The sequence below is a fragment of the Aspergillus pseudodeflectus genome, assembly GCF_044049435.1.
Source record: "Aspergillus pseudodeflectus strain CBS 756.74 chromosome Unknown BJX68scaffold_3, whole genome shotgun sequence".
Taxonomy (NCBI): Eukaryota; Fungi; Ascomycota; class Eurotiomycetes; order Eurotiales; family Aspergillaceae; genus Aspergillus; species Aspergillus pseudodeflectus.
In genome coordinates, this window is record NW_027263779.1 from 1 (window position 1) to 17,037 (window position 17,037).

A 17,037-nucleotide genomic window follows, 5' to 3' on the forward strand; every position below is an offset into this window, starting at 1 on the left:
AAGTATAAAAGTGTGTGAATTCTTCATGTATTTAGTTTGAAACTAGAGATCCTAAAATATTAAAAATCAAAGTCCATATTTAGTGGCAAAAACCTTCTTGTATTATATATACTATTAAAATCACCACCCTATACCCTGTCAGGTATAGTTAAGGCTAGGTATATATAATACATATTTCTTTATATGACCTCCATCTACCAACAATACCTAATTATTACTAGTTAAAAATAGGGATCCTTATAAAGATATATAATAACTTAATAGCTAGTTACTTTATAATAGAGAGAACTCTAGAGCTTATTTAAAGATACTTCTTTTAGCTAAAGATATAAGAGTTTATTATAGAGTACTATAGTGCCTATAGGGTATATTAAGGTTTATAAGTAAAGAGAGATAAATAATATAGGCTATTATAGCTACTACTAATTCCTATGAACCCTTAGGAGTAGATTAGTATGGATTTTATTATAGATCTACCTGTAAGTATTAAGTATGAAGACTTAAATAGCTTATAGGAAGCTTATAATACTATCCTAGTAATTATAGACTATATAAGTAAGATAGTATACCTTATTCTAATAAGGAAGTTACTAAAAGGGGAGGAATTAGTCTACCTCTTAGTTTATAAGATGTTCTGCCTACATAGTATACCTATAAATATTATAACTAACTAAGGTTTAGTCTTTATAAAAGGGTTTTAGTCTGATTTTATATATTACTTATAAGTTAAGTATATAATAAGCACAGCCTACTATCTATAGATAGATGGCTAGATAGAACGCCTAAATAGTATACTTAAGTAGTACTTATAAGGGTATATTAACTTTAATTAAGATAATTAGGTAGACTTTCTACTACTAGTAGAGTTTATATATAATAATATAAGGCAAGTATTAATCAGGATAATACTATTTTATATAGTCTATAGAATAGACTTGTGAGTGATTATATTAGACTCTCTAGAGAAGGGGGAGGAAGGCTATAAAGTATATAATCACGTTACCTATCTAAAGGAGATTCATAAGTAAGCCTAAAAGGGGATTATAAAGGCTTAGGAACACTAAGCTAAGTATTATAACTAAAAAAGAGTTATAAAGACCTTTAAGGTGGGTAACTATATCTAGGTTTCTAATATAAACTAGTCATATATATGACTAAGTAAGAAGTTTAATTAGCTTAGAGTAGGACTGTAAAGAGTAATTAAAAGGATAGGCATGAGTACCTACTATATAGAGTTACTAGTAGGATTATAAGTATATAATATCTTCTATATATTAATACTTTACGAGTATTAGGAGATAGATGGTCTAAATATATAGAATAGGTTTAAGACTAGGTTTATAAATAAGGATAATTAGCTATATAATATTAAGGATATCCTAGGACTAGGTATTAAGGACCCTATAAAGGTCCTTATAAAATAGAAGGGCTACGCGGAGCCTAGTAAAGAACTATATGAAAATATATAGTACCTATAAGTCTATAAAGTAAAGTTCCTATAAAAGGGGACTATATAGAAAAGTTTATAAAAGATAAAAACCCTATTTAATTTATAATAAAGAAGGACTCTAATAGTTATAAGGGTAAAAAGTATATTTATAACTAAATATATAACCATTCCTCCCATGCCTAGGTTTATATAGGGGACCTATGGCACTTACTACTCTACTAATAAGGAATTAAGCTACTAACTTTACCTAGTTAGTTAGGGGCGTATATAATAACTATAAAAGGTTAAGGGTCGTGGTACTTCTCTAAGAGGTACCAAGCTTAGGTAAGAAAGAACTTATAGCTTTATAGATAAGTTATTAGGCTTAGGACAAGGTTATAGTAGAAGGATAGTATAAGGGTACATCATAACTAGTAACACAGAGCTAGGCTTAATATAGTTAGGAGGAGTAACCATATATAAGCCCCAGGTGGCCAGCTACTATAGGGAGTAGTTATGGTGTCTGTAAAAGAGGTAGTTATTATACTTCTACCTAATACCTCTAGAGATGCAAGTGTTATGAACCCAGCCAAGCGGTCAGACGTTCTTCCGGCAGAACATTCAGCGGTCAGAATATTATCGGGAAGATAATGTTCCCCGATGATAAGATTATCCCTGGGATAATCTTATGCTCACGATAATATTAACTGAGGTTAATGTTCACCCTGTGACAACTTTACCACCGCGATAATGTTACAAGCCTTTGGTGTTAACGGATATAAACCCAAGTGCTTGTGAACTACGCCAAAGATGAGCTGTTGTACGGCACAGCTCACCTAAAAGACTAAGCGCCCACGGACACCTGGTGACCAATAATCAACGACCTAGAACCTGGGAAGCAAAACCCGCCAAGGCAACAAACCATGGCCTGAGGGGAGAAAGCGGAATTCTAACAAAGCAGAATTTCGAATTGCGTAATGGATGCTGAAAGAAGCCACACCTCAGCACACTAGTAAAGTCACGTGCGTATACCATCTGGAGGACCATGACAAGGTATACGACCCGGTCTACAGGAGACCAAGGAAAGGACCGCGAAATGGTACCTAGAATAGTATACTGGTGGGAGATATATAAGGACGCTCATTACCTACCTATATCTAGTCTTACTTGTTCTTCGTGATCAATACTATTGTTATTCTAAGTGCTACCTTTAAGATCATTCTGATTCAGGACTCTTGTGACAACACTTCGTCTAGTACTTCTTGACAGGCTTCATCATACGTGGTGAAGGCTGGCCTTGCTTCGTTACACCTTAGCCACCCCAACCGTGACTAGTCTTCACACTAGTTGGACGTTGAGCGAACCTGAGTAAGTCAATCCATTGTCAGGGCTTGGGTCAAGACGATCCCAAGGTTTAGGAAGGCTTGAGAGGTCAACCTTCCGTAACAGCAAGGACTAAAGGATATTATATTAGGGTTAGTATAACACTCTATACACTTAAAACTGGTTAGTGGCTATCTACCTACTCATAACATAAGGAAGGCCTCACGGAGCTAGGTCTGAATAGTAAGCTAGTAGGGATTCCTACTACTATACTAGATAATATAGTAAAGGATTAGCTAGTTCACCTATACTAACTCTTAGTTTAATAGGGCTTGCATGCCTGTCTAAGGGTAGAGGCTAGGAATAACTATAGGATTTATAGCTATATAAGGTTTATAATACATAGCCATGGGCTCTTTAATAAAGTGGGTATTAGCCTACTCTAGGAGGGTACTCTATACTAATAGTATGATATCCTATTATGCCCTTATAAGAGGTTCTTATAGTGAAGGGGGTCCTAAAACCTAGAAGTTTACAGGGAGCTAGTATAAGGTTAGTAAGGGTATTCATACTTATAGAAGATAGGTAGATTTACCCTATTAATAGGTGCCCGCGTCACGTTTAGAAACGTGAGGTTGATCCCACGCACGGTCCGCGCAGGGATCTGGGCAGTATAGAGGTGGTTTGGCTAGTGTACCAAATAACCTTACTTAACCATTATCAATTACTGTGAGACGCGCAGCCCAGCCAGAGGAATGACGGGAGCGGCAGCGGCAGCAGTAGCGGGGGCAGCGGTGTTCGACATCTATCTCGCGGAACCAGTGAGTAACACAAGCATGCGCGAGCATAATAACATGTGAGTAAGCAGCAACATGCAAGGACAGGAAGAAGCTTACCTTACAGAGGCAGGGGGAGGGGCAAGACGGGTGGTTAGAAGAGAGTTATAGATGGAGAGTTATAGTAGGAAGCAAGCTAGTATTTATATTAGGGTAATGTTGCTAAAGGTAGCCACAACCAGCATTTACTAGAACCTTCTATTTCTTTACCACGAGCTAGAACCTTCTAAGCCATAACATCGCATTCACCTCACTAATTAGTGACTTCCACACCTCTTATAGGACCATGAGAAGACAAAGAAAGTAGGTATGAAGGAACTTAATAACCTCATAGGCGGAATCCTAATATTACTAAGTAACTAATGGCTTCACGTGAGGGTTAGTTCCTAATACCCTCCTCATGATAAGTAACCTGATGCTAGTATAGCTAATGGTGCCTTACAAGGAGTTTAACAACCTTATAGGCGGAATCCTAATATTACTAAGTAACTAATGGCTTCATGTGAGGGATAGTCCCTAATACCCTCCTCATGAAAGGTAACCTAATGCTAGTATAGCTAATAGTGTATTATAAGGAAGTATAACTTTATGGGTAGGATCCTGACGCTGCTCTATGACTAATAGATTCGCGTGAAGGATAGGTCCTATAGTCATAGAACCTGTGATTCCTTATCTACTCATGGGACTATAGGTTAGGTATAGGAGTATAATACCTTTTTCCTACTTATAAGCTAGAGATTTTTTCCCTAAGGGGTTTTTAGCACTCATGAAAGGTTTTTTAAAGGTTATAAGTAGGTCTTAAGGGACCAAGATCTTAAAAGGGGGGGGTAACTATAAGACCCTCACCACATATATATAGGATAGCTAGAACTTCATGGGCTAAGTCAGCCCCTAGCTAACTTAGCATATAAAAGGATATCCTCCCTTTACAAAGGCAGAGACTTCACAACTCAGTGTTAATCTATGATATTAACCTGACTATTAATTTACACATGGATTCTATTATTAATATCTCTTATTAAGTGCCTTTATACCCTTTCACACTTATCACAACCCCCTTTAGGCCTCAGGTCCTTATAAATGATTATTAGGCGGTGCGTCAGTTGGATGCGGGCGCAGAGGTGGTGATTAGGTGGTGCGTCAGTCGGACGATGTGCAGTGGTGGTAATTAGGCAGTGCGTCGGTCAGACATGAGCGTAGAGGTGGTGATTGGGTGGCTCACTGGTCGGATGATGTGCGGTAGTGGTGATTGGGCAGTGCATCAGTCAGACGTGGGCACAGAGGTGGTGATTGGGTGGTGTGTTGGCCGGACGATACATAGAGGTGGTGATTGGGTGGTACATCGGCTGGACGGCCCACCAGGGTTCCACCATGTGCCGGCCGGACGGAGCAGCGGGCGCTGATTGGGCGATGCGCCAGCGGGACGGATTTAGCGCGACACCCCCTCGATTCCCCCCCCCCTAGCAGAATCAACGTTTTTTAGTGTTGACCGCCCGACCGTCCGGCCGAAACAGGGCGGCCAGTGTAATAGTCTTCATGCTACACGGGACAACAATCATTCCATCTGCGTGGAACGACCCGCTTGATATCGGCGCTGCCATATCATTGATATTGTACACGTGATCGGCGAGCACCTTGACGTTTGACGGGTGATAATCCGTCTCGTACTTGATTGTGGCTTCAGCCCATTTGCTGAGGACCAGGTGTGTCTCGACGTTTAGGCGGCGCAGGGCTATGAGGACTTTTGATTCCTAGCATTGCTCCTGTGGCGCCTGTCATGGCGACGACGATGCGGCGGCGGCGGGGTGTGGGCGTGGATCCTACTGGATGGTCGGTTGCGGCGGGCATATTCGAGAAAAGTACTAGGAGGAGGAGGAGCGACAGTGGCTGGCGTTGCGGCTTGCTTTGAGAAATCTGTGATTGCAGGTAGATTGAATTCCAAAGGTCTTTCCTGTGGGGCTTGAAGTCGTATGGAGGAGTAAGAGTAAGAGCAACCGGCGTTGAAATTCGGCTTGTGAAGGCTGTGCTTGTAGGTAGATTGTATCTGAAGAATCTAGATATACTGTGTGATCTTCTGAAGGGCGTCTATGGGCAGTTTTATTGCTTTCTCCTTGTGCACATTATCTCTTTTCTTCGCCTCCACCCGGCCCTTAGCACTAGTGACCTAGACCAAGTCTCCGAGCTCCCGAGGTCCCGAGACATCCGAAGATCGAACCTTTGTAAGCCACATCCACTCGGAGTCTTCGGCACAGGAGAACTCATGTCAGCCAGGGGTCTCGAGAGGAAGCGTAAGTGAGAGGGGAAAGCATGGTAGAGTGGTTCGCTAACCATGCCCTCTGTCTCCCGTCGGCACTTGCCCAGGCACAGGCATCGCATTGCCCCGTCTTAGTAAAGCCTATGTCACTCACTTCGAGAAGCGTATTGTCCTCCAGCCGCGCTTGCCAACTTCTGACCAAGGCATACCCGGGTACGGCTGAATTTTCGGCGGTTAAGACTTCAGATAACTGGTTTCTGAGAGCGTGAGTCAACTGCTAAGGATATAGTAAGCATTGGAAGCTGGGAGGAGGGAAGCTTGTTGGTTCCACAGGGGTAAAAAAGTGTAAGCAAATATATAATGCTAAGGGACGGAATAAAATTAAACTTCTACTGTATTTAGGGATGATCCCGCTAGCTACATCGTCATTATATAACTACTGTTATAAACAGATAGCCGTTTACATACAAACGAATAACGACAGGGATGCTGGCCTATGTCTTGGATAAGGGCTGCCCCAAACGAGATGGATGCTGCACTCCGAGACCTCCAGAGGTGCCGACAAAAGGGTCGACCATTTGAAATTGGCGTAAGCCAGCCAGTTCCTACTCCTAGTCCAACGGGTCAATGATACGTCCAAGCAGGTCTGGAGGAGGTTGATGATCTTTAGACTTGCAATGTAGGTTTTTTTTTTAATTTCTGGATTCTCTATAATAATATATAGTTCTCTAACCAATATTTAACGTAAGCCTAGTTGTACATGGGCACACAAGAAGCCGGAAAAAAGCCATAGTTATACAAGTGATCCATCGCGAGGTACCCAGTTTGGAAATATATATTCCTGTTCAAGACGTCCAACTCAGGACTTCTCATTCAAACCCAGCCTCCGTCCTCTCAACATACTCAACCACATCCTCAATAGTACACACCTTCATCCCCCACCTCTTCCCAAACTCCAGACAACCACCACTCATCATCGCATTATCCCCCCGAATCTCAGCAACCCCTTCAACAGCCAGCCCGTCTTCAACCAACTCCGCAATCACGCCCACCGGCTGCTTCCCAGCCAATCGACAAAACTCCACCACGGCCTCAGTATGCCCTTTTCGTTGCCGCACGCCACCTCTACATGCCTGCAGGGGGATAATGTGGCCAGGGCGGTGGAAGTCACTGGCGCTGGAGGTCGGGGATGCAAGTGCTTGGCAGGTACGTGCGCGGTCATGGGCTGATATGCTTGTTGTGATGGAGGAGGGGTCGGCGAGGTCGATGGAGACTGTGTAGGCCGTGCCCTTGGGATCCGTGTTTTCAGTGACCATCTGTGGTGATTGGAGGCGGGTGGCAATTTCGCGGGTAATTGGGGCGCATATTAGGCCGCTGTATAGATAGGAAAACCAGAGGTTAGCTCTGCATCTCACGAGAGTATATAAAGTATGTACAGACCTAGTGTATCGGACCATGAACGCCATCTGCGCAGCTGTGATGGACCGGCGGCGACGATCGGATCGCCTTCGTTCTCGCGATCTGGTGAGTCGAGGACGATGATGAATTCTCCATTCTCTGCAGGTTGTCACATGTCAGCTGGGCTCGACCCTTGAAAAGGATAGTAGCATCCAGTAGACGAATTCGCGCATTCTGAAAGTTTAACGGGTAGTGGAATTGGAGCTGTAAAACAGCTGAGAGCGCAGGCCACTCACTGAATGCTTGGATTGTATCTTCGATCGAATCAAACTGGAGCGCAGGCTCGGTGTTCGAAGCCATGACGCTGGATGGGATGCTTCTCTTGCTCGACCACCGGAAGAGATATCAGGGATGTCGTCTGCGTTATTTAGTGATATCGGATTATGAAACGGCACCAATGTAATCCGCACTGTGATGGTGGTGACAGCTTCTAATCACGATAAGGCTCTCAGGATCTAGGTCAGATTTAGTTGCTAGATTGCAGAATAGGGCCAAGCAACAGCTGCCATGGTTTCAGAGTGTATTTATCAATGCGGATGCGGAGCCACTTGAAGCAAAAGTGCTTGGGCTCGGGTCTCGGCACATTCGGGAGGAGCAGGTCCCTCTCTCACTGCCAACGCCACAACAATAATATGATGCCACGTATGTTCTGTCTTGCTAATGTCTCCTATATTCTGCGCGTGAATGCCACAAGAATTGCTTGTACCGCTTCTTCTTAGCCAGAAGGCGCGGTGCCGGTGCAATCGTCTCGACTACGCCACTCCTTAACTACAATGCCCGATTCAGGACTCTCCCTAGACCCCTTGTATGCTTCCGGTTGAAAGGGCTCCATACGATATTTCTTTCTTCATGGAGGCTATTCTCTAACACTATTCCCGACCGAGGCCTCCGTCGAAGGCAAGGTTTTGGTCTTTAATGGACAAGGAAACGTGTAAGCCGAGCCCAGCCTCCTTTGCCACAAATACACCCTCTCTCTTCATTTCCACCATCTCTTCTTGTCAATTTTTTTTTTCTAACACCACAGTTAGTGTCTACGACAACAGCCTAGATTAGCCAACATCTTAATATCGATTCGTCAACCGCGCCTTGGATTCGGTCCATGGCGAACAAGACGCCTACGTACCCGCTAGATCCTTTGTAGAGACTTTACTCAAGAACATATCCATCCTCTCGCTACTAGTCGCCGAAATACCACGGTGGGTGCCTATGCCTGCTGGAGATTTACTCGGACTAGCCGGGCATGATAGCTGAGCGCTTCTCTACAGGGATCGAGTTGTAGCCGCAGATGGCATCGAGCAGGATCCCCAGTTCCTATATGTGTATGTTCTTGTTACCAGCACTACATTGGCTGCGACCCCCCATCGTTCTCTTCACATCCCCTCCGCTCAGGCTTCTCTTTCCATTTTCTCTCTAATGTCAGCCAAAGTCATCTTAACACTTGACCGAACAAACCTCTCCCGCGCCTCATTCCAAGACTACGAATACCTAAAGTGCATGCTCCACTCCTTCGTCCCGAGGTTTGCGCTCGCCGTCTCCCGGATCAGCGACGCGTACCTCCCCGGCGATGCGCGCAACCTGTGCCGTGAAATCGCCGGACTGATGATGCCAGCGGCAGCGGCAGGGGACGATGATGATCAGAAGAATCTCCACGTTTTCCTTGCCGTCTATTCCAAGCGCTATGTGCATGAGGCGCTGACAAAAGAAGAGATACTGGAGAGGTGTTCGCTACATATTGTCAAGATGCCCTTTGAGCTGGGGTCTTCGATTCGGTATGGGCTTATTTTGTATTGATTTAATCTAAGAGGTGGAGAAGAATACACGATACACACCATACCACTGATAAGGAATGGCAAGACAGACGGGTTGAATATACTGTACTGGTTGCTCTTTCATCGCAGGCATCATATTAGCAGAAAAAGCGTCACTAGTATGGTGGAGTTGGGGTGAACTTGAGGCCTTGCAGTTTATGTTGTCGATACTTTGCCAGGCTTGTGCTTCTACTATCTTCTAGCATCTGGGCTGGCTCTTAACCAACCTGTGCTAGGGTACTCTCTCGGATGAACGTACCATGCCAGCGATCTTCTCTCCACCTACATATGTATATATCCGAAAGCCTTTATGTCAGAATTCTTGATCGTTGCGAATACATCATGTGGGATTCTCTCGTGTAGTCGCCTGGCTATATCACTTTCAGATAACATACAAAAACCGAGACTCAACCTATTTCTCCGTTGCCACAAACTCCGAAACCTTGTTTCCCTCATTGAATTCATTCTTACTCCGATTCTTAGCCGCATTTCCCTCCAACCCATAAAGCACATCCGCCGACATATTCGGAATAATCATCTCAAACGTGTCCTTGACAACGGTATACTGGTAGTACCCGCAGCGCGCAATAGGTTGCGTCTTCTTGATATCCAGCAACCCATCCGTGAGGACACCGTCGGCAATATGCACGCCAACAACCTTGCCAATGACAATATCCACGGTCCCCATGGGCGGGTTCCCCGGGAGGCGGACGGTCGTGTGGTACTCGCACTCGAACTTGACGGGGGACTCTTGGATCATGGGGACGTCGATCAGCGTCGCCTGTTCCTTGGTCACGCCGCACAACTCGAACTCGTCCGTGCCGTAAGGGGTTTGTTCGGCAGTAATGTTAACGGCTTCGCGTAGGTCCCAGGTTGCTAGGCTCCAGACGAAGGTGCCCGTCTCCTCGGCGTTGATGACGGTGTCTTTGCGGACTCCCTGGGCAGTCTGATTCGAGGAAAACATTACATATGGGGGGTCAAACGTCAAGTTTGTAAACTGCGAATATGGGGCCAGGTTGCATTGGCCTTTTTTGTTCTTGGTTGAGATCCAGCCGATTGGGCGGGGGACCACGCATGCCTATATCGGGAGTGTTCCTTGTCAGTACAATCCGACAACAGAATCCATACACCCATATTTCAGTATTTAAGGTCGTCTCACCTTGAAAGGATCATGGGGCAAGCCATGCTCGGTAACTCCAGGCTGGTAGAACATTGTGAGCGATCTGGTTTGATAATTCCCTGAGGTTGTTGTTTTGTGTTTTTTTTTCTTTTTCTTTTTTTTTGCAGCCAAGAACAATAGGCAAGTTATTGCGAATTGAGTATTGGAGATCGTTGCAACTTAGTCTCTTGGCCTGCGGCAGCACTCTCTTTATAGCTTGAAACGTACCCCGCCTCATCCGGCACATCACCCGGCACATCACTTGGGACGCCCAGTCGTGCCATTTACGTCATTACCGCATCCAACGGAGCGAGAGATAGAGTAACGCCGCCGATATTGTAGCCCGAAGGCTCCGAGCCCGGCAGAATGGGTGTCAAGGGCGTCATTATACCGGCCACGCGCAGATCACTTAGTGGGGCCTGTTCGCCGAGACCCCGAGATACCGAGACCCCGCTCGGGGCCTCTCAGGACATGCTTGAAGTTGAGTTGATCTCCTACTTCGTAGGAATAGTCCCGGTATTCTAGTTTACTTTGCGGGTCACTTTTAACGGAATTGTGCCATTAGGCGCATAGAAAAGACGGATGGAGCGGCACAGCTCCCAGATCACCGTTCCGTGGCATGTTGCTGCCAAACCGATATCGCGTATCCTTCGGAAATATCAACATGAAACAAGGCGAGCTGCGACTTGTGTGAGTCACTGTGCCGGGTCTTTGCATACATCTCATCTGTTTCAGCCGGGCCGGTTGTGTACTAGGTACACATAGCGTCTACTTCTACTTCGATGCGAGCAGACTAACTAAGCCCGTAATACTAGCATCCTAATCACAATTGACTGGTTTAACTTGACTAAATGGGGAATATACCGGTTCGATAATCACCACTGTGGCACTGAGTGCCTGTTTGAGCATGTTATTTACGTGTCCTGATAGAAAACCTGGTATTCTCATAAATCTCCCAGGCTACACTACCCTAGAACCTATTCCACACAGATTTCACTGAAGTGGCGGGCGGCTGGCTGTGAAGGGCCTGCGATATGATTTCCGTCGCCTAGAGGAGCTCTTTGTCCTGGAACTACCAGCCTATGATTTAAATGCTGCCTGGAGCACCATGTACTGCTGCGGGGTTATCTAAGATAAAGGGCTTGGTTAGCATGTGATAGGTCTACTGGGTAAGGTAAGGTTAGGGAGGGTAAAAGAACATGGGCAGGGGCTTAACTTATAATTATCCATGGCTTGGCTATCTAGTTTCTTGTCCACCTTGAGATACGGCATAACACTAGCAGGGAACTAGGACTGTAGTTAGGGATAATTTCCAGGTATCATTAAACAAAGGGCAGGAGACGGGCAAAGGGTGGATATATATCTAACAAATTCTAAACTAACGTCCAAGCCGGTGGCCTATACATCCCATGAGGGACAGCCATACTCCTCCCCCCAGGACAAATAAGCACATCAAGCCCACTCCCCTACCGGATGTTTGCCCACTCCTCACGAATATCCTCCTTGCTTGTATTAACCGCCCAAACCTCCGAGAGGTTCGGGTTATGGCCCCCTGGGAAAGTCTGACTAATGAGCTCCTTAAGCGCAGGGTGCAGGTCCTTGGTCCTTGTTTGTGGTGTGGAGAGGTTTTATGGGTGCTTTGTCTCTATTGAGGCTGAAGGAGTAGATAGCTATTAGGAGTATGGTTGCAATGGAGGCGGTGTTAGGTATTAGGATTAGGTCATGGCTTGCTTCATGGAGTTTGGAGACTGCCAACGCGAGGATCTAGGCGACAGGCGGGTGCACGGGGAAACTGGGGTTGTTGGACCAGATGCTGATCCTTTACTTCGTCTTGCGGGGGACCTTGCGCCAGGGGAGGGTGTACGCTGTTGAATCCCGGCGCCATGGCTGCGCTGTTAGGACACTCTTACAGAACAGCGTCAGGTCCCGCGCAGAGGCGGTCAATTAGATAATAGCTTTATGCTAAAGACGCTATTGTATAGTGAGGGGGCGTGAATGGAGCCGCCAATATCGCTGCCCAGTCCTAGGATGGAGCCGCGGAAACCGACGACGGCGGCTTCGCCTGAGCTGCTGCCGCCGGGGCCCAGGGAGAGGTTGTGCGGGTTCATGGTTTGGTCGAAGACTTGGCTGTAGCCTTCCATGATCTGCAGATGGTTGTTAGAAAGAGATGATAATGTATGTAGGGTGAGTGCCATCTTCTCGGCCGCAAATACGATGATGCATGGGGGACTGGTCAGTATGGTGTCGAATCATTAAGTGAGTTGATCACGGACCATACAGGCTCGGAAGCCTCTAATATCAATTAAGCTATAGACAATGCGCGGATTAAAATCGTCGAAACCCTTCTCGAATACGAATCTATTAATGTTAACATGGCTAATGACCAAGGGGATTACCCTCAGCATGTTATTAATTTCCAGGAATATTACGCGATGTCTGTTCTAGACAAACTTGTGGGGAAAGGAGTAGATATATCTCAATTAAACGGAGCTCGTTAGACATGTTTTCACCTCGCTAGTAAAGCCAGGAATCTTGAAAATTATTTGCAAGTTTGTGAGTAAGGGTCATGATATCCTGTTTTAGGAGGCATATAGGGTGAGCCTGTTTCACTATATAGTTTCAAGGGGTTATTTAAATATCCTACATTTCATGTCTATAACTTGCGGCCACGTGCTATCTGGGGTCTGGAATACGCTTGACCATTTTAGTAAAAATCTACTACATCACTATATCGCGTCCGAGTATCATTCAGCTGAAGCTATTCATCTCCTTTTATAGCTTGATTACGACGTCAATTAATCGGACATCGAGGGAAACTCAACCCTGGGCCTTCACATGGCCTCGTTTCGTCTATCAGATTAGACAGACATATTTTGGCTACTAGCTCTGGAGGGTGCCGACCTGCTTTAGATCAATAAGAAAGGCCAGAGTTTGGCGCATCTTCTCATGCATCACAGGACATCCCATAAGGAGATTCTTAACATCTTGTTTAACACTAGCTTGGATCCAGCAGCCACAGATCTTGAGAGCAGAACCTTGGCGCATCATGGAGCGATTCATGGCGTGTTCACCAAGGACTTTTTAGAGTTCCTTAAGTATAGAGGTGTCTTAGACTTAAACACACAAGACTCGATCGGCAAGACTCCACTTAACTACGCGGAAGAAGAGGTTAACCAAGAGTTTCCAGAAGATATCTTTTCAATCCATTGCCAACGCCTGAGAGAGTCATACGACTGTCTGAAGGCAATTTCTAATGATTTATTATAATACTGTCGCACAGAATATGACCCCCTCAGCTTTAGGTAGTATAAGTAGGCCCATACGATCTAGCACGCACTATAACCATGGAAATGGGCTCACCCAAGGCATTAATCATAGTACACCGGGAGAAGGTGAGTCCCAAGGTCGAGACGACACGCAGGATGATACGCAGCGCTGGGATCTGCCGCAAGTGAATATTCCACGTGTTCTGGCGACATTCTGGTGATTTTTACTCCTGGGCGCAAATGACAGTCTGTATAGTATAAGATTTGACTGTTCCCTTCTAATCCTATGCAGATTCGCTAACGGTCCCACTGGTTAGGCAGTCATCCCACACGTGAGTATCTCACCCAGCAAAATCAAGAATACGGTGACTGACAAAGATATACCTACTTGCAGCTTAAGACGTACTACAGCATTGCCTAGATTAAAGTATCCCACCTGTTCATTTCTCCTGTTGCCGGCCTCATTACCAGCACCCTTTGCAACCACTCCATCCACCATCGTTTTCGACGAGGAATTGCGCTTATCGCAGGAAGCTGCCATTTCGTTGCCTATATCATCCCCAGCCTCCAACCGCCATTCCAAGCCTTGGTAGTTATCTAGATCCTCGTTGGCCTGGGTTCTGGGGCGAAGCAGGCGGCATGGAATTCCTCTATTAGCGGCCTGTGTAATTCGAGCGAGCTTCTGGGACTCTTTCACGGCTTTTATGGAACAGGCGCCACGCTTGCTCCCGCTTTAACAACGTTAGCGGTCACCAGAAGAGGCTGGTCATGGCACAGGATCTACTATCTTCTCGCGGATATGGCTGGAATCGACGTGATATTCTCCCTTGCGGTGTTTGCTAGACGGAATAGACGCGTGTGTCGTGAAAGTGCTGCAGACACCGACGGGCAGCCATCGGGAAATGCGCATCCCTTGCCGGCAATACGTGCTGTTTAACCAGCTGCAAACTTCCTGGCGCGCAGCGGACCTTTCAGTGCTTGCAGAATAGCGTGGTACTCTTGTGCAGCATAAAACCTCTCTCTTATGTTGGCTGCGAAGTTGCGCTGGGAGGCTGGATTGTGACTTTTATGTGCCGGATTCGGCATGGAGGTGACTTCCAACCCGGGATGGTGTCCAGTGGGCTCTGGGCAGGTATTACAGTAGGGCGGATGGTACTGGGCTTGGTGACAGGGCGCGCATTCAAGAGCTCCAAATGGGCCGTGATATTCTACTTAAGTGCTGCCGTGGCAATGCATTTTTGCTTCTGGCTAATCCCAAAACTTTATGGCTTCCGCGATTTTTGCCGCATTTCTGGGTAAGGAATCATGCTCTACGACTTCGGGTACGCTGGCTAACTCTTCCGCTCTGGGGTTAGTCTTGGGGCCTATCTTTCCTTGTGTGATTCCATGGCTATCCAACCTGCTCCCCGCCAGGATGCGGGTGTCAGCAGTGGGAATCTGCTTTGCGGTCAGAGCCTCGGGTGCGTCCATATTCCGTTTATGATGGGCGCGATCGCGCCGGCCAAGGGGCTTGCAGTACTGCAGCCAATTATTCTCACCTTTCTCGTTCTGTGCTTCATCATTTGGTGCTTTGTTCAAAACTCTCCAAAGTTGCCGTGGAAGGAGCTGCGCGTCACAAACAGAGACTGAAGCTATCAACAGAGAAGGATGGTGGGCGAGAGGTTATAAAGGGTGTGGATTAAGTGCTAAAAGATAATGGTAGTTAGGAAATAGTGGAATCTCTTATTGGGGAAGATAATAGGGAAACAAGATCTGACAAGAGGACTCTGACATCCGTCTGACTCGCTAGTCCAATGCGGTGTGGCAGTCCACCCATCCGCCCGCGTTCAAGACCGAGACAGCCAGCTTGTTTCCTGCCCAAGTAACAACAACTGCTTGCCGATAAGTTGGCGGGGCACTTCAGAAGGCCTGGCAACCGCGGGGTAGCATGCAGGATGTGCTACAAGATAGACAAAACACATTTAAACATACATGAGTGTCCTGGCCTTCTGGAACTGGCATCAAGTCACCAGATACCCAGTCATCAATAACTGCAAACATGGGCTCTTATAGAAGCCGGCTTCAGGTGTTAGAGGACATTTACAATGTCAATATTGACGCAGTTGACCCCAAGGTCTCGACAGACTCTGCCCTTCAAAGCCCACAATCGTGAGTGCTACATTGGCCTGACACACATCTCGTCAAGTCAGGGCTGACTACAAAGAAGAAACCTTCAACCAGGTTATTTACTGTGATGCAATGCTCAAGCCCTAGTACCAGGAAATGTTCCTGGAAAAGGTGAAGGAGTATAGAAGCAAAGGCTAGGAGGAGGTCTTTAACCAAGTGATTTGTCTGCTGTGCGCTGCAAAGAACCCACTACTAATAATTACCTTTTAAACCGTCCAATTCTGCGCTAACAACCTCAGGAATATCCGAGCGCGTGTTCTACTTCAGGTCTCCCTCCACCGCGTGTACGACACCGAGGCTGTTCTTAAGCAGTGCTATGCCTATAACAAGGCTTTTAAGGAGGTTGGGGTGTCTTGCGACTAGTATATAATCAAGACCTCGGTGACTGGTCCTTTAATAGTCGCCGCTAAGAAGCTTCATGCGGATGGCATTCGCATTCTGGAACCTCGGTGTTTAGTCTAGCACAGGGCATTGCGGCGAGCCAGGCTAATTATCTCTTCAGCAGTCCTTATGTCAATGGTAAGCATAGCACTGAAAGTGGTGTTCCTCAAACCAATTATTAGGAATATGCAACCCAGATGTGGCCGCTTATTCTGACGACTCGCTCATGCACAAGGGCGAAGACCCTGCCCTGACTCTATGTTCCATCCGCTCCATCCATGCCACGTGCTCTAGTTGGCACTGTGCAAGCATTCTATGGCGCCACGCTATCACATTCTCGAGACATATGCAAAGCTGTACCGCGAGACGGGGAAGGAGCAACCTGTTATTATGATTGCCAGGTAGGTACCAGTACAGCTAGCTGCCAAGGCAACTACTTATATGATCTCACCTAGTAACGCCAATATCGGCCAAGTCCTCGCCACGGCCGCGCAGAGGTACCAGCACATAACCTGAAGGAGCTAGTAGAAACACCCTTGGACGAGACAGCTCTTGCGATGTATCCGCTTCTTCGGGACTCTCCTCTGAAGAAGACAGTCCCCTAATATGACGTCTAGACTACATCAACTCGTCTGCGCCAGCACTCCACTACGGATCCCCTCGCCAGACCTGAGTGGGTTGGAACGTTTGCTAGCACCGAGGTAGACTGGCTGGTAGAGAACGGAGCGGCACTCGTGAAAGCGATAGAGAGCGATCCGGCTGTTGTTAAGAAGATGAAGGATGTGCTTGGTGCATTCCTGGGAGCGGATGTGAGGGTAAAGAAGGCAATTGAGGAGGAGTTGCGCAAATAGATCCAACTCTAAGTGTAATTGACTACAGGCAAATAGCTGTTGAAGTATGCCTTGTCGGCCTCATTAGCGCTACTAGTAGCAGCAAAATACATGCATAAAACAAGGT

General features: G+C 46.4%; 7 protein-coding genes across 7 annotated transcripts; 3 read left to right on the top strand and 4 right to left on the bottom strand.

Moving 5' to 3' along the window:
- Nucleotides 1-5,049: 5,049 nt before the first annotated feature.
- Nucleotides 5,050-5,633, bottom strand: BJX68DRAFT_225892 (uncharacterized protein). The gene has a single exon (XM_071038433.1). It carries the CDS (start codon nucleotides 5,434-5,436, stop codon nucleotides 5,269-5,271), a length of 168 nt encoding a protein of 55 aa, XP_070904073.1. The 5' UTR covers nucleotides 5,437-5,633; the 3' UTR covers nucleotides 5,050-5,268.
- A 1,078-nt stretch (nucleotides 5,634-6,711) lies between these two features.
- Nucleotides 6,712-7,600, bottom strand: BJX68DRAFT_276575 (3,4-dihydroxy-2-butanone-4-phosphate synthase; the record flags this gene model as incomplete). The annotated part of the gene is made up of 4 exons (XM_071048132.1): nucleotides 6,712-7,216; nucleotides 7,283-7,308; nucleotides 7,338-7,399; nucleotides 7,537-7,600. The coding sequence occupies 4 exons, from the start codon at nucleotides 7,598-7,600 to the stop codon at nucleotides 6,712-6,714; spliced, it is 657 nt and encodes a 218-aa protein (XP_070904074.1).
- Nucleotides 7,601-8,713: 1,113 nt separating this feature from the next.
- BJX68DRAFT_261589 (uncharacterized protein) lies at nucleotides 8,714-9,091 on the top strand (the record flags this gene model as incomplete). Its single annotated transcript, XM_071044178.1, has 1 exon — nucleotides 8,714-9,091. One exon carries the CDS (start codon nucleotides 8,714-8,716, stop codon nucleotides 9,089-9,091), a length of 378 nt encoding a protein of 125 aa, XP_070904075.1.
- Nucleotides 9,092-9,427: 336 nt separating this feature from the next.
- BJX68DRAFT_225893 (flavin reductase family protein) lies at nucleotides 9,428-10,428 on the bottom strand (the record flags this gene model as incomplete). Its single annotated transcript, XM_071038434.1, has 2 exons — nucleotides 9,521-10,186; nucleotides 10,268-10,321. The coding sequence occupies 2 exons, from the start codon at nucleotides 10,319-10,321 to the stop codon at nucleotides 9,521-9,523; spliced, it is 720 nt and encodes a 239-aa protein (XP_070904076.1).
- Nucleotides 10,429-12,088: 1,660 nt separating this feature from the next.
- Nucleotides 12,089-12,408, bottom strand: BJX68DRAFT_261591 (amidase signature domain-containing protein; the record flags this gene model as incomplete). The annotated part of the gene is made up of 2 exons (XM_071044179.1): nucleotides 12,089-12,172; nucleotides 12,238-12,408. 2 exons carry the CDS (start codon nucleotides 12,406-12,408, stop codon nucleotides 12,089-12,091), a joined length of 255 nt encoding a protein of 84 aa, XP_070904077.1.
- Nucleotides 12,409-13,611: 1,203 nt separating this feature from the next.
- BJX68DRAFT_252203 (uncharacterized protein) lies at nucleotides 13,612-15,162 on the top strand (the record flags this gene model as incomplete). Its single annotated transcript, XM_071042506.1, has 7 exons — nucleotides 13,612-13,659; nucleotides 13,689-13,750; nucleotides 13,781-13,788; nucleotides 13,962-14,122; nucleotides 14,165-14,365; nucleotides 14,497-14,828; nucleotides 14,889-15,162. The coding sequence occupies 7 exons, from the start codon at nucleotides 13,612-13,614 to the stop codon at nucleotides 15,160-15,162; spliced, it is 1,086 nt and encodes a 361-aa protein (XP_070904078.1).
- Nucleotides 15,163-15,571: 409 nt separating this feature from the next.
- BJX68DRAFT_261592 (uncharacterized protein) lies at nucleotides 15,572-16,931 on the top strand (the record flags this gene model as incomplete). The annotated part of the gene is made up of 3 exons (XM_071044180.1): nucleotides 15,572-15,681; nucleotides 15,939-16,041; nucleotides 16,698-16,931. 3 exons carry the CDS (start codon nucleotides 15,572-15,574, stop codon nucleotides 16,929-16,931), a joined length of 447 nt encoding a protein of 148 aa, XP_070904079.1.
- Nucleotides 16,932-17,037: the final 106 nt, after the last annotated feature.